Source organism: Lissotriton helveticus, chromosome 2_1, assembly GCF_964261635.1.
Source record: "Lissotriton helveticus chromosome 2_1, aLisHel1.1, whole genome shotgun sequence".
In the NCBI taxonomy this organism is placed as follows: domain Eukaryota; kingdom Metazoa; phylum Chordata; class Amphibia; order Caudata; family Salamandridae; genus Lissotriton; species Lissotriton helveticus.
Genome location: NC_136059.1, coordinates 166,369,864 through 166,385,876, shown reverse-complemented (window position 1 = coordinate 166,385,876; position 16,013 = coordinate 166,369,864). Strand labels below are relative to the sequence as shown.

Here is a 16,013-nt window from a genome sequence, read left to right as displayed (position 1 = left end):
TGGGACTTGTGCCCTGGAAATACCAGATGGTGACATTTGCTACCAATATCTGCATTCTAACAGACTTCAGCCACTGGAAACTCTGCCAGAAATTACTAGGATGTGCATCGGTATTACCAACAAAACGTCCATAATTTCTGCCAATGTTAAAATGTGTCAGAGAGGAGAAACCGTCCACTACCTGAGTTCTGAGAGTTATTGATCCTCGCCCAGCGACGACACTGATACAGGCACATGTCGCGAAAAGCACCACACAGCAACTTTTAATTATATCATTTATTGTATTAAAAATATACTTTGAGAAAAGTTAAAAATATAGAAATCAGAGATTATAATTGCATTAATCGTGCATGAAAAGGTACAGCCATAAACTACATGCTCCCACCCTCTCCCAATGTACACGGGTGACTAAGAAACAGTCATATACAGAAACCAAAAAGCCCCAGTCACCTTCACCACAGAGTAGCTTTACAACATAAAGCCCTATGTCACCAGATCCCTCGTCCTCTTCTGCCACTTGTGCCATCGCTGCTGGGATTGACAGGTGCTCATCTGCATGAAAGGGGGGAGGAGCCGAGCTCTCCTTCTAAGAGGGCGTTTGATTGGATATTTTCATGGTCCACAGACTGGTTCACAAATTTGCACAATATATCAGCATAAACACCAGACTGAGGACAGCATTCAGCACAGCAATACTTGGCCAATTCACAACGAACCGTGCAATCCTAGCTGGAAAGATCACATTGCACAGAGTTAAGAATTTCCAAGAACAGGTCACGCGTCGAGCGCGCGGGCCTGACTCCGGCTCACGCGGCTTGGTCGTGAACGGTCTTGTCCCACAGCGCCCAACAAGCAAAGTTGGGATCCTCATTAGTGTCAATTTCTATCAGGTTGGATAGTATCAGCAGCCTGTGCAAGAAGTTACACTAATGTATTCTTCTTTAAAGGGTGTGGAGGAGGGACTGGGGGTATTTTGCAATAGAACAGATGCACGGCTCGCCCTGTCTTCCTTGGTTCACGTATGCAATATAGCACCCTCAATCAATTTACTGAAAACACGCAAGGTACTATAAACAATGTTGATATTGAATGGGACAAACATTTTAATGACCACTAATTGTCATGCATGCCACACCACTCTACGTCACCACTATAGATGCATGCATTCTCAGAGTGGACAAGCGTCCTTCTCTGCCATACACAGGCTGAGCAATCTAATTCACATTTTGCTTCACAATGGCAAACATAACTTCCAGAAAATTATCTTCCCAAATGACCATCACGTCTATCGCAGGGATTTCCTTTCCAAGAAGTCAGAAGAGTCACAAAAGAAAACAGTTTGCTGGGGAGGACAGGATGCAGCACAGATGCTGTCTGCCCTCAGAGGCCCAGCTTCACATTTGAAAGGAATATAGCCCTCGCCCTCAGCATCTGCCGCTAGGGAAGCTGGGAAAGAATGAAGACTTCAGATGTTGCCCCCGAACTTCTTGCATCCTTCACTTCCCAAGGTCACGGGTCAGCCTTGGGTGGCATCATGGTGGCTAGTAGCTGGTGTCCTGCTTGACCTTTAAAAAACAAAACAGAGAATATGCCATGAGTGGGAGGACATCATGTTTCATGACATATGCATTTTGTCTTCGTAGTCACTCCCTAGACTTCTGAATCGCAGAGTGATAACACATCTTGGCCATTATTTGAATGTCAAGGGCTTTTCCAAAGGGAGATACATCACAAGTCAACTTTATACGCTAACACCATGGTCAGAAAAGAAGTTACATCTTCAAAAGCAGTCATAGTTTCTTTGTACAGCACTCTGATACCTGATGGTCACTGTTTGCCCTTTATAAACACTATAAATTAATAGGTATCATATTGAGAGGGCCACTGAGAGAAGATAATCTTTTCCTTGCGTTTGAGATCTGAGTGACAAGGTGAAAGGAGGTGACACATATGGCAATCTCATGGTTTCACAGGACCACTGAACAGGTTTGCTAGTTTTAGTAAAGGAACTATTCTGATTGATGGGTTTCAGGACGTACATCAATGTTTATCTATTTATATAGAACCAACATGGTACCCCTCAGCTACTCCAGGACACCAGGGGCAAGATGGAGTACATAGTTGGGTGGTTATGTGCTTGGTGGGGTGTTAGTAACAGACTGAACTAGTTGTTCATTTGAATTCAGTGAATGACAATAAATCTGCCAGTTTATCATAGTTCATGGTGCCATACCCCCTGATGAATCTCCTGCTGAGGCCTAAGAAGGTGCTCACCTCTTTCTGGGTCTTGGGGGTTTCTCCCATGCCAGGATAGTTTGAATTTTGGTCTAGAGGGGCTGCACTTTGCCCCCACTAACTTGCTGTCCCAAGTAGACAATTGAGCCCTGCCCTATATGTCACTTGCTCACCTTGATAGTCAGGTCTGCTTTCTCCAGGGCATCAAACACTTCCTGGAGCCGGAACAGGTGATCCTCCCAGAAGGAATGGAAGGTCACAATGTTGTCCAGGTAGGTGCCACTGAAAGCCTCCATCCCAGCCAGGAACCTGTTGAACAGTTCCTGGAAGGCGGCAGGAGCATTCCCCAATCCAAAGGACATCACCCTGACTAGGAATTTGCCCTCTGGTGTAGAGAACGCTTTCCTCTCCTTAGCCCTCTCAGTTAAGGCAATCTGCCAATGCCCGTACATTATGACAACAAAGGTGCTCAGCAACCTAGCAGTTTCTAACTGATAAATAACATCCTCAGCTTGGAGGAAGGGGTGAGTGCCAGTCTTGGTGACTCCACTGAGCTCAATGTTGTCCACACATAACCAGAGTTCTTGTGTGGCACCTTGTGGGGTGGCCTTCGGGACTAGAACAACTGGGCTGGACTAAGGGCTATTAGCGTGCTCAATTGCTGATGACTCCAGCATCTGGATACCTCCTCCTTGATACTGGCTCTCACCTTCTCAGACAACCTTTAGATTTGATTCTTAACAGGTATGCTGTCCCCAGTGTTAATATCACAGGTGCACCAAATGGTGATCCCTGGGGTCAGTGAGAAGAGGAGGCGAACTACCTCAGCAAGTGGGGACAGTTCCTCGGTTGCTCTGGGGTCAGGGTAGAGGAGAGATTGACACATTCCACTAACCCACCCTGCTCCTTGGAAGATAGCAGATCCAGGAGAGGTTCGCTCTCCTCCTCCAGTCCTTCATCTGTCACCAGGAGAATGGTGACTTCAGACCTCTCATGTATGGATCCAAATGAAGGACCTTCGAGGACTTCCTTGGGGTCTAGAGATCCACCAGGTAGGTGCCCTCCCCTTGCGCTTCTTCATCTGAGAGGGCCCGGTCTACCAGTCCTGCATGGCCTGGGGTTCCAGTGGACCCTTCACCCACACTTTTTAACCGGGTTGAAACTCAACTATAGTTGCTTTCTGGTCATGACACAGTTTCATAACAGCTTTCCTCATCTGAGTCCGGAGTGCCAACATATAGCAGACTACACCCTGGGGGATTTTCATGGGAGTTTTCTCCCACCCCTCCTTCACTAGGCTGAGAGGCCCTCTGACAGGGTGCATGGCCATACAGAAGCTCACAGGGGCTAAACCCCACTCTCTTCTGTGGCACCTCCCTGTAAACAAACAACAGGCATAGTAAGAGAGCATCCCACTTCCATTTTGAAGGCTCAGACAGACCCATGATCATGCCTTTGAGAGTCTTGTTGAAGCTCCTGTTGGTCTGGAGATGATATGTTGGGGAGAAGTTGTAGGTTACCCTAAACTTGTCTCACACTGACTTCATGAATGCAGGCCTGAAGTTATCCCGATCAGATAATACCTCCTTGGGGAAACCCACTCGGGTAAAGTTCCCCATCAGTGATCTGGACACAGTCACTGTTCTCAGGTGTGTAGCCTCCAGGTATGGGGTGGCATGATCCACCAAGTCAAGGCTGACCATGTTGCCTAATGCAGACTTGGGATCTAAGGGTTTCACAATGTTAGTACCCACCCTCTCAAAGGGGGTGCATACGACAGGGAGAGGTACAAACTGTGACTTTCACTTTACCCCTGACTTCCAACTTGCTTGTCCTGTCCTGGACACGAACGGTCGCTCCCCTTGCCTTCCTCCAGCGAAGACCTGGTATTGTAGCGCCTGACTCTGCTGAATTCTCTTCATAGCGCTGAGTGTTAACTTGTGATTGTAGCGCCTGACTCTGCCTCTGCATTTTCTATCATAGCGCTCGAGTGCAGACCATTTACCATTTAGTAGCGCTTGACTGAACTGTCTGTATTTAAACCATAGTGCCTGCATTATTAGTGCCTTTCATATCGCCAGCGCGCACTTCTTGGCTGTGCTTGTTAAGAGATACTTTACTATTTAAAAGCACCTCCGTTTCCCCTGCTGCAAAGCTTGTTGTTGTTGTTTCCATTTTGTGTGCATCCCCTGGCCCTTCCCCCACCTCGCTCCCGCCTCCCGGCTGACCCTCCCACGCTCCGCCCCCTCCACTCTCCACTTAAGACTGACGTCCCAACGCGCAGCGTCCACGCGCTGCGTCCACGCCGAAGGTGCACCAAAGGTAAGCCCGTCTGCGCCCGTCCGTGCCTGGACCGCGCCCAGCGCCCTTCCCCCTGCCCTATGCCGCCCCCAACCCCCCAGAGTAACTTATGATGCCGCTACTCTCCTCGCCCTCAACGCAGGACGCACCCCACTATGCTGCGTAGCTACCCCAGGACGTACCCACGGCCCATTCTCCTGCCTCTTCTGTAAGTTCAACTGCTTCAGGACCCTCACCAAACACACTTCCTCCACACTCAGCTCCGAACCCAACGACTTGAAATGCATCCTACTGAACACCCGCTCGGTCCACAGACACGCAACCGAACTCTGGGACCTAATCGACACCGTGTCACCTGACATCGCCTTCCTCACTGAAACTTGGATGAACGCATCTTCTGCCACCGACATCGCCATAGCCATACCGGACACTTACAAGATCATTCGAAAAGACCGCACCATTAAAAAAACTGGAGGAGGCATCGCCATCGTCCATAGAAACACCATCAAAATTACAACCAGCTCTGACGACAATCTTGCAACCGCCGAACACCTCCACTTTCAGATCCACACCGACCCCAGGACCACCCTCAGAGGAACCCTCATCTACAGGTCCCCAGGCACCCGATCTCAATTCAGCGACGACATCACAGACTTCGTCAGCCCGCACGCTCTCGCCTCCGAGAACTACATTCTTCTAGGAGACCTCAACTACCACCTTGACAACATTCTCGACAACAACACCACCACCCTCCTGGACAACATGTCCAATCTCGGACTCAAACAACTTGTCGACACCCCCACTCACACAGCCGGACACACGCTCGACCCTATCTTCACCTCCAGCAAGCACATCTCCTTCGATCACACTACAGCTCTCCACTGGACGGATCACAGCTGTGTTCACTTCAGCTACAAAACAACCCTGACCCACAACCGTCCACAACCCATACCCCGAAGAAATTGGAACAAAATCACCACCGACCAACTCCTCGCATCCCTCAGCCAAAACACTCCCACCCTAACAACGGACCCAGACCAAGCAGCCACAAACCTCAGGCAATGGATTACACACAGTGCGGACGAACTAGCACCCCTGAAAAAACACCAGTTGAAATCATTCAGCAAAAAGGCTCCCTGGTTCAATGATGACCTTAAAAAATCCAAAAAGACTTGCCGCACCCTGGAGAAGAATTGGAGAAAAGAACCAACCTCAGACAACATGACCTCCCTCAAGACAGCCACCCGCAAACACCACCAACTGATTCGTTCCGCCAAGAAATCAGCATTTAAGGACCGTCTCGACAACAACTCTCATAACAGCAAGGAACTCTTCAATATCGTCAAAGAATTCACCAACCCTCCCGCAGCATCCAACGACATCACTAACTCCCAAGACCTCTGCAATGCGCTATCCTCCTTCTTCTACAACAAAATTGCCGACATCCACAACAGCTTCAAGAACACTCCCAATGACCAACTCACCCCACCCCCTTCTGATCCCACCCCTCCTACTAACTACCTCAATTCCTGGAACCCAATCACCATTGAAGATACCATTCACCTCATGAACTCAATCCACTCTGGCTCACCTTCTGACCCCTGCCCCCACTACATCTTCAACAAAGCTGACTCCATCATCGCTCCCCAACTCCGCGATGTCATCAACTGCTCCTTCAACTCAGCCACCTTTCCAGAAATATGGAAACACGCCAAACTCAGCGCCCTTCTGAAAAAACCAACAGCAGACCCCTCAGAACTGAAAAACTACCGACCCATCTCCCTCCTCCCTTTCCCGGCCAAAGTCATCGAGAAAGCCGTCAACAGCCAACTCGCAGCCTTCCTTGAATCCAACAACTCCCTGGATCCCTCACAGAACGGCTTTCGAGCCAAACACAGCACCGAGACCGCCCTCATTGCGGCGACCGACGACATCCGAGCACTCCTGGACAACGGTGAAACAGTGGCCCTCATTCTTCTCGACCTCTCCGCCGCCTTCGACACTGTCTGTCACAGCACCCTCATACAACGCCTCAACAACATCGGCATACAAGGAAAAGCCTTGGACTGGATCATCTCGTTCCTAGCCGGGAGAACACAGAGAGTCCGACTTCCCCCTTTCTACTCAGAGCCCACCGAAGTCATCTGCGGCGTACCTCAAGGCTCCTCACTCAGTCCCACCCTCTTCAACGTCTACATGAGTCCCCTCGCCCCCATCGCACGTCGACACAACCTCAACATCATCTCCTACGCCGACGACACCCAGCTGATACTCTCCCTCACCAAAGACCCCAACACCGCCAAGGACAACCTTCACGAAGGTATGAAAGAAGTAGCCGAATGGATGAAATAGAGCCGCCTAAAACTCAATTCAGACAAAACTGAGGTGCTCATCCTTGGATCCTCCCCCTCAGCGTGGGACGACTCTTGGTGGCCTTCCGCTTTGGGATCAGCGCCCACACCCACTGACCATGCACGTAACCTCGGCTTCATTCTAGACTCCTCTCTCTCAATGTCCAGACAAGTCAACGCCGTGTCGTCCTCCTGCTTCAACGTCCTTCGCATTCTCAAAAAGATCTTCCGCTGGATCCCCCTCGAAACAAGAAAGACTGTCACCCATGCTCTGGTCACGAGTCGACTGGACTATGGCAACACTCTCTACGCCGGAATTACAACAAAATTGCAGAAAAAGCTCCAGCGCATCCAAAACGCATCAGCGAGACTCATATTAGACATCCCGCGCCAAGAGCACATCACCGGTCACTTAAAAAACCTCCACTGGCTTCCCGTCAACAAAAGAATTACCTTCCGCCTTCTTACCCACGCACACAAGGCCCTTTATAATCTAGGACCAGAATGCCTCAACTCCCGACTGTCCTTCTACTATCCCACCCGCCAACTAAGATCATCCATTCAAGCCCTCGCCGCAGTCCCGCGCATCCGAAAAACCACCATGGGCGGCAGATCCTTCTCCTTCCTGGCTGCCAAGACCTGGAACTCACTCCCCACCCACCTCCGCCTTACTCAGAATCACATCTCCTTCAGAAAAGAATTGAAAACTTGGCTATTCGATAAACAATGAACCCCTCCCTCTAGCGCCTTGAGACCCTCTGGGTGAGTAGTGCGCTTTATAAATGCCTTAACTTGAACTTGAACTTGAAAAAATCTACCGATTGCATCTGAGGTCACTCTCATTCGGGGCCAATAAATGCATCTGACAAACCTGGCAAAGGTCATGTCATGCCCTAGATTTCCTGCTCTGGGTAGATCATAAGCCATACCCCGTAGAAAGACCCTGTAGCACTGGAGGACCATCAACACTTGGGTTGCACCAGGCTCTGGAGCCTTAGGCTCACTATACAGGAGGTCATTCTCCCAGTACATCAAGTGATCCCCAAGAGGTGTTGCCAGCTGCCTGGGCCTACACTGGCCGCTGTAGGGCACTCCTTCTGGGACTTGCAGAATTCCTCCCTGATGGGCACTCCATCACCTTGCCAGCCAGCCAACTCAGTGAGATTCCCCAGGGAAGCAAATTCCTTTGCTGTAGGTCCTGGGGCGTCATCCTCAGGCTCAGCCTCTTCCCTGACAGTGGGTGATTTAGGAGCGGGTTTCCCATTCCCATTGCCCTTCCTCTTTTTGGCAGATACCTAGACCATTTTTCCCGGCACCATGTTTTCTCGACTTTCATCTCCGGTGGCAATGGATTGTATAGTTTAGCACACTCACTCTAGCAACCATAACATCTCCAGGTGGGACGGGAGCTCCATCTCCTTCCAAATGTCGGTACCAAGGAGGCAATCCACAGGCATGGCTGGACTCACTGCTACCCTCAAGGAACCTGAGTCTCCCCCATTTAAAGGGATCCAGAGCTACAGGATAGGGACTCTCAGGGTTGTCAGCTACTACAACGTGGTGCAATACATTTGGGATTACCTGCTCTGTGGACACCAGATGACACCTGACAGTAGTCATACTGAAGCCTTTATCTCGCAGAGCCTCCACCCGCTGCCCATTGATGGTAAATCACTGCCAATAGCTTTTAATATTATTATCAAAGGGACACTAGAGTAACTTCTGCAATACCCTATATGATACCTAGGAATACCTCCTACCCAGACCACACTATTTATTTATAAAAAATTCAGGAAAGGATAGTGCCCAAACAATAAAAATTCACCCAAGGTTTATCACAAGACAAATATTGATAAATATGACTTGAATTAAAGGAGGTGCATCGTATTAAGTTTTCCAATACCAGAAGCAAATGCAGGTATGTTTGGACGTCTGCTCATGCTTCAAAGAAAATTACCCAATAGAAGTGAGTGTATTATGTTTTAATTTGAGGTCACCACAATCTGCTCATATAAGAGGGTAATCCTGAAATCAGGTCTCCTTGTCTGACTTTTATGGGGAAGAGGTTTGGTCAGGTGGCAAAACTGCTAACTTTACACCCTGGAGACTTGGACTCCAATCCTAGCTTTGGTACCTGAACAGCCATTGGCCCAGCCTGGACAGATCATTCTGATTCCTACGCGCGAAGATGTGTATTTTAGGATGAATATGTTGTCAGGTGTATTGTCCCAACCATGGCAAATCTCTCCACCACTACTTTATGTAACCATTGCACTGCCAACAATCTAATGGACCTATCTGCTACTATGTGCAACATTTGTGGAAAAAGTCTCAGTTTACAAATAAAATCCTAGCCCTTGAAGGCCCATCAAGTGGCAGTAGTGACTAGTGAAAAGGGTATAATGCTTTGATGTTGTTACATTATGAGTACATCACACGTAGGCCATAAAGTTTGGTGGTGCGGAAACGCGAAACAGACGTGTCTGTGATCGAAGTAGAGCTTATTGGTGGAAAAACTGATTTTCCTGACTTTGAAGAAATGTTAAGGGCAGGCGTGGCTCCTACGTAATGGAGGCGCATCGCACTAATGCTCAAAGCCAGCAGTTGAAAAATAAAATAATGATAAAACAGTTTAATTATCATTTTATTTTAAAGTGACTGGCTAAGCCTGTGAGCCATGCGTGTGTAGGAAGGGGCGGGCCTGGCCATGGTAGGGAGGAGTAGTGGTGGGCACTGTAAGCGCGCATGTCGGTTTTGCCAGCCGTCTTAGGCCGGCCAAACCAACATACACACTTAGGTTTCTCCAACCCAGCGGTGTTCCACAGCCAGGTGGAGAAATGGCACAGACTCCCTGTGCCTGAGCGAGCATCAAACCAGCCCACTCAGGCCAATTCCGGCGCTGCTCTCATGCTTGGTGATAGCATGAGAGCAGCATATGGATGGGATGGGGAGTCTGGGGTGGTGTCCCGGGGAAGTTAACAGAAGAGCACCGAGGCAGCCGGCAGCATCAGGTAATTGTTTTCTAAAATTTCTTATTAATCCCCCCACGCCGCCACTGTATATTGGCATCAGCCGCGACTGATAAAGGGGTCTGCAATGTTTACGATGCACAGGGTAAAGGTGTTTTAGGGTTTGGCTTGCAGGACTCGGCCCACACTTACCCCACTGGGGTACAGAAAGGCCCACACCTACCCCACTGGGGTACAGATAGAGTACAGAAACATGAGGTTGCAGATCCTAGCATTTGAGTCATGCGCAGGGGAGGAATCCGATGATGTATCACGCAGTCACCCATCCAGAAAGAAGTAAACTTAACCTTGTGTCTTACAGGAAGTCAAAGGACAACTTCCGGGGGCCCTCGGCAGCCTGCACAATGAGACTAGGAAGGGAAAGTCACACAGGAAGTGCACACTTGGAGCTAGTTCCTGGATTGGAAAGATAATTGCAGCATCGCAGAAAATAAAATTATAACTATGGGATGTAACCAAAATCTGCTTACCACATCATTCACCTGATGGGCACGGTTTTTTAGTTGGTTGATCAGTCTATGTACCCATCGCTGGCTAGGTGGGGCACACAGAGGCTTGTCCTTCTTGGTAATAAATCTAGAGGAAGTAAAAGAAAATTACTATTCAACAGCTCGATATAAAACATCAGTGTGAAATGAGCTACTCCAGCCTATACATTTACGCAAGCATAAGAATTCAAGCATAACTTACTGCAAAGTACATTTGTGGAATTTCAATACATGTAATAGATCCAATTAATAAAAAGCATAAATTGTGGGGCAAAGCTACTCCGGCAACCTAATGAATGTGTGCCAGCTTCACAAGCGGGGTGGAATCTTCACAAGCGGGGTGGCGGCTTCACAAGCGGGGTGGCAGCTTCACAAGCGGGGTGGCAGCTTCACAAGCGGGGTGGCAGCTTCACAAGCGGGGTGCCAGCTTCACAAGCAGGTTGTTGAATCGATCAGAGGAGCTGTGGTTTTCGAGCCTTTTGAACTCTTTGTAGGCACTGAAGGGGACTCTGGGTGTCAAATAGGTGGTGATCAGGGAGTGGAAGATGGCATCTGGCCTTGTGAATATACTGAGAGACAAGATGAGATCCTGCACGCTCCTAGCAACTGGGATTTCTCCATCTCTTAAGGACTTGACTTCTACATGAATGACACCCATTCGCAGTGCCTGAGGCCAGTCTAGGCACCAAAGGGCCCGCTATTGCAGAAATTGACAGCTGTCCTATAAGGCCTGACCTCCTGGGACTGGTGTTTGTAGTAATAGACTTTGTGGTGGAAGGGAGAGGCCTTTTTACCAGTCTCAATCATGGGAATTTGCCTACTGACCATCTCTAAGTAAAGGTTTCTACCAGTCTCAGAACCATGGGCCTTTACTCTCATCTGTGTGCGTTGAGAGTGAAAAGTGTAAGTAGACCATGGGCAATGCACAGAATGAGGTTAAAACCCACATGCATGTCTGACAGGATGCAGGAGGGAAACCATTTTGGCTTTCCTGCAAGTGTACGGCAACTTCAAAGCGTCAAGGGCTTTGCACGAGGCTGGCCTCCTCACCTCACCTCTGGTCCTCTTCCTGAATTATCTGCTTCACAAAGCATTTGTTGTGCTCTCTGTGACCCAAGACAGATCCATTTCTGAACTGTCTGCAACCAACTCAGGAGGACTCCTGTTGTCCATGGTTCTTGCCTGAGCTGATCATGCAGTAGCCATCCTTGATAGGAAGAGCCCTCCTACAATTTGACCCATGACTGTGAACAGATTGGCCAGCTCTGGGGATGAATACTGGATAGCTTGAGCAGTACTTTACTCCAGGATCCCTCATGACAAAGGAAGGGGCTGGGCACCAGTACACTTGAGGAAAGACTGAGCTACAGGGTTAAAAGCTCCAGGCCGCATCCTCTGACCAGACCGGGGAGCAAGTCTAGATAAAAATTCCAGTTGAAAGGAGTTGCTTGACTGTCCCCTGCACTCAGAGCCTGCCTGAGAGGAGGAGTTCATTAGCTCAGCTTCCTGAGGAACATTGGAAGCTACTGTGAGGTCCAGTCCTCCAGGGAGAGAAGGCTGCCCAACTTCTGTGCAGAAAGAAGTCTCTAATTGTCTGCATTGCCTGGAGTCCAGAGAGAGATTCATTACCTATACTGTATGTATTGGTGAGATATTTCAAAAGGTAATCAACCTTTACTCCGCATCTTTTTTTCCGCGGACTTTCAGTCCGCGGAACATCACATATTCATTTCTGCCCCATAAGCATCTCAGGGAAATCTGTTTTTGGGGCACAGGCAGCCTGCACATTGATGTGTGGCCTGCCTACTTAGAACCTTTGTTATCCCCTTGGTTCCATCTCCTGGCCTGGAGACAGTCAGAGGCATAGCTCAGTGAGGCTTCTCTGCTTCCAACGCTGCAAACCAAGATAATGAGCATTCAATGTTTGCAAAGATATCAGAATGTGAAACCCCGCTCTATAACCTTTAAATCTGTCACACAGCGATGGCATCGCATGAGGTTGTGGGCATAAAAGCAAAAAATGACCAGTGGTTTCTGAGATTTTTAATTTTTAAATAAAATAACAAAAAACTTGGGATTCCAGAGGAGGGCGGTGGAATTATATAGTCCCCTGACATTAAAGACTGTGAACTGTGCCATCCAAGATATGCTTCACCTCCCAACCCCTTTGAGACCCTCTCAGCATGACTAAGCCCAGGTGGGATCTTCAGGCCAGTTTGGGTAGTGACCATTGGGTCAGGCGTGAACGTTTCCTGTGTTAAAGACCAGAAACCCTGCATTTATCTTGCAGCCTTTGAAGTCAACTAGACTGAGTGACCATGAACTGTGTCTGATAAGAAGGGTGTGTTGCACTTTTGCCTGTCTGGTCCATGGATTTCATTGAGGATTACACACCCGGTATTCGTGAGCACCACTGAAAAACAATGACACAGACACAACACCGTATGAAAACAAGCATTTACCACCTACGCGTTGTAATAAGGTTTGGACCTCTTGCTAGGAAAGGTCCAAAATGTTCCTGATTTCCGTGCTTTAAAACTTTTGTATGTGTGATATCACTGTGTCTTACTGTGTTCTGACATTCTGTTCCACATTATCTTGGGGGCTCCTTGGCAGCCTAGCTATCTTTAGGGTCAAGTGCTAAAGGGGGTATTTGGTCATCTAAATAGCCATAACAGTATTGAGGCTTCTAATGTTAAATGACTCCCATTGTTACATGTGGAGTACAATAGCCTCTGACTGATCTTGGATCACAGACATGAGGCATCAAAAACCACCTATCGCGAATACAACTAGAGGCAACTGTGGGGCTTACTGCGGGGGGGGGGGAGGGGTCTCCTGCCAGGATAGCGGGATCACACCCAGAGGTAGAGAGACTAGGTATGCTCTCTTTGGAAGGTGTATAATAAGAAGACGGTCACACCGAAGGGCTGTTCACAAAGAAGGCATGAGAACAGAAGAGGCATGAGAGTGTAGTCATGTACTGTAGCCTTAGACCATGTTCAGCTGGAGGAAAAAAATCATACAGACAAAAAACAAAGATGGCCGCCATTGCTCCTAACTATGGCGCTCTTGAAACAACTACACTGAGTTATAATTTGCCAACTGAGGTCCTAACTGCATTTCTAGTGGATACAACGTGACTACTCAGCAGAACTCATCCCAATCAATGGCTTCCACCTTCCCATGGGGCTGTGGGGTGACAGACCTTGAAAGGGTGCAGCCAGTGGATGTAACTGCCAGACGCCATTTTCGCTCACTTGTCAGACACGCTGATAATATCAACTTAACATCAATGAAAATACAACAGACGTCACATGTAAATACAGCACCTCAAATAGTGATGCCTACCTGCGCTGGTGAGAGGATACTTTCAATTTACTATTGCCATTATCAAATTGTCCTTGATATAATCCCATGATAAACGTGTGTTGAAAATGGCCCTTTCTGCAGGGTCACCCTCAGACTCTATGCTTTCCTCCTCCTCTTATTGCTGAATTTGTTTTTGTTGACCTTACGACTCTGTGAACTGTACCACTGCTAACTAGTGCTAAAGTGATTGTGTTCACACACCTAAACATGGTTTGATTGACATATTCACAATAGGCATATTTAGCTTACCTTTAAGTCCCTAGTAAAGTGTACTACCTGTGTCCAGGGCCTGTAAATTAAATGCTACTCGAGGCCCTGCAGCACTGATTTTGCCACCCGCTTAAGTAGCCCTTTAAACATGTCCAGGCCTACCATTGCACACCCATGTGTGCAGTTTACACTGCCATGTAGAGGTGTGGCGCCGCGGCCAGGGCGACTGACGCTGGAATCTGGGGACCACGGTTCGATCCCCGGCTCCGGCGGCAGGTTAGCCCAGCACCATGTGACTCTGGGCAATAGCTCGCTTAATCTTCCCAACGGCCCCCAGCGCCTAGAGACCCTTACGGGTGATTGTGCGCTTTACAAATGTGGACTTTACTTGGCATTTAAAAACCCATCCCAAGCCTTAAACTCCCTTTTATTACATATAGGTTGCACCTAAGGTCGGCCCTAGGTAGCCCTTTAGGGCAGGGTGCAGTGTAATTAAAAGATAGGACAGGTACATCTAGGTTTTACATGTCTTGGTAGTGAAAAACTCCCAAATGTGTTCTTCAGTACAGTGAGCCCTACCCCTTCCATAGATTAACATTGGGGATTCCTTGTTACCGCTAATAAACTGTAATCCTAAATTGAAAGGAGGTAGAGCTGTCATGTTTAGTACCTATGGAATTGTAATCATAAATCCTCTTTAATGGTAAAGTTGAATTCATCATTACAATTTTTAAAATGCCACTTAATGTTTATTTCTATATTCTTTGTCAGTACATCACAGTAAGAGGCTCTTTTAATTTTGTTTGTAAATAATTCATGGTTTGGCAGGATCGGTTCGGATATTGTTTTAATTCCTGAAATGGTGTTTTGATTACTAGGTTTGTGCATTATGGGTTGGGTAGTTTTTAGTTATGTTTATGAGCACCAAAGGATACAGCAGGGTACAGGACTTGGTCTAATTAAGGTCTAATGGGGAAAACGTGTGCAAACAGGATTTAAGAAAGGGTTGTGGAAGGAGGAAAGTTGAGGGTTTTTTTGCAAACAAGGGATGACACGCAGATTTTGAGTTGCCAGTTTCACGAGGTAAATGCACACCGTTTCTTGATGGTTTTATAATATAACAAGGGAGTTTGGGTGAGGACATTTTTGTTATTTCTTTTTTAATTATATTTGTTTTAGCACAGGTTTTTAAGTGGGGAGGGAGGAAATATGGGAATCCAGTGGCAGACCTGGGTAAAACTGTAGCTGACGTTACTGTTTTTTAGAAATGAAATGTCTTGTGCTTTTGTATATTTGTAGATGCAGTTCTTTTTAATTATATTTGCAGTACCCCTGAAGAAGAACAAATGTTCGAAATGCATTGGGTCCATTTACTGTACTGGCTTAAGGAAGTTTGAAAGCACGTGTCAATGTTTAAGCTTTTGGCAGCATTTGGCATTTGAAAATGCGGAATAAAACATTCCACCTCAACCTGGCTGTCTCTGAAGTGATTTAAAAAGAATGGAGTACATGGATTATCAGTTTCATAAACTTCAATTGGATCACAATGGATTACTTTGGTTTACTTGGTGAAATATGGTTCATTGTCTGAGGAAGGTTTCTTCATTTTCGCAGTGCAGCAGCAAGGGGAACAAGTGTTGCCCCTTTGTTCCAATTTCGATGATAATGCTGTGTTGGGGCACCCGCAGTGCTGTTATGCACGCACATTTGGCAGTCAAAACAAACACAGACTTATTGATGAAGGGAAGGAGTACACTCGACATCCTCACACTTTTGGAAAGATGGCTTTTTTCTACCCTTCGCCCTGTTTGTCTTCAGTACACGTCTGGGTAGGGTGACAGAATAGCTTTGTGCATTCACTCTCGACAGCCACACACAATGGGAGCTTAGGTGTGACTTAATTGGCCATCCTTGGAGAATGGGAGGGATAATCTGGTCACAGCCTCAGATGTACACCTGAATAGGCTGCGTCCTGTCTCCACACAAAGGGCTGCATATCTCCCTGTAGTAAGCCTGGAGACATGGAA

The 16,013-nt window shown here is 47.7% G+C and overlaps 1 protein-coding gene across 1 annotated transcript in view; it reads right to left on the bottom strand.

Annotated features, from left to right (window-relative positions):
- Positions 1-261: 261 nt before the first annotated feature.
- LOC144817833 (C-C motif chemokine 19-like) overlaps positions 262-16,013 on the bottom strand; it is a 36,678-nt gene continuing 20,926 nt past the window's right edge. Inside the window, exons 3-4 of the mRNA XM_078674685.1 lie at positions 10,387-10,492; positions 262-1,565 (exon numbers count right to left, since the gene is read on the bottom strand). Coding sequence (XP_078530811.1) covers positions 1,542-1,565; positions 10,387-10,492 — 130 coding nt within the window. The 3' untranslated portion in view covers positions 262-1,541. The remainder of the gene's footprint in view (positions 1,566-10,386; positions 10,493-16,013) is intronic.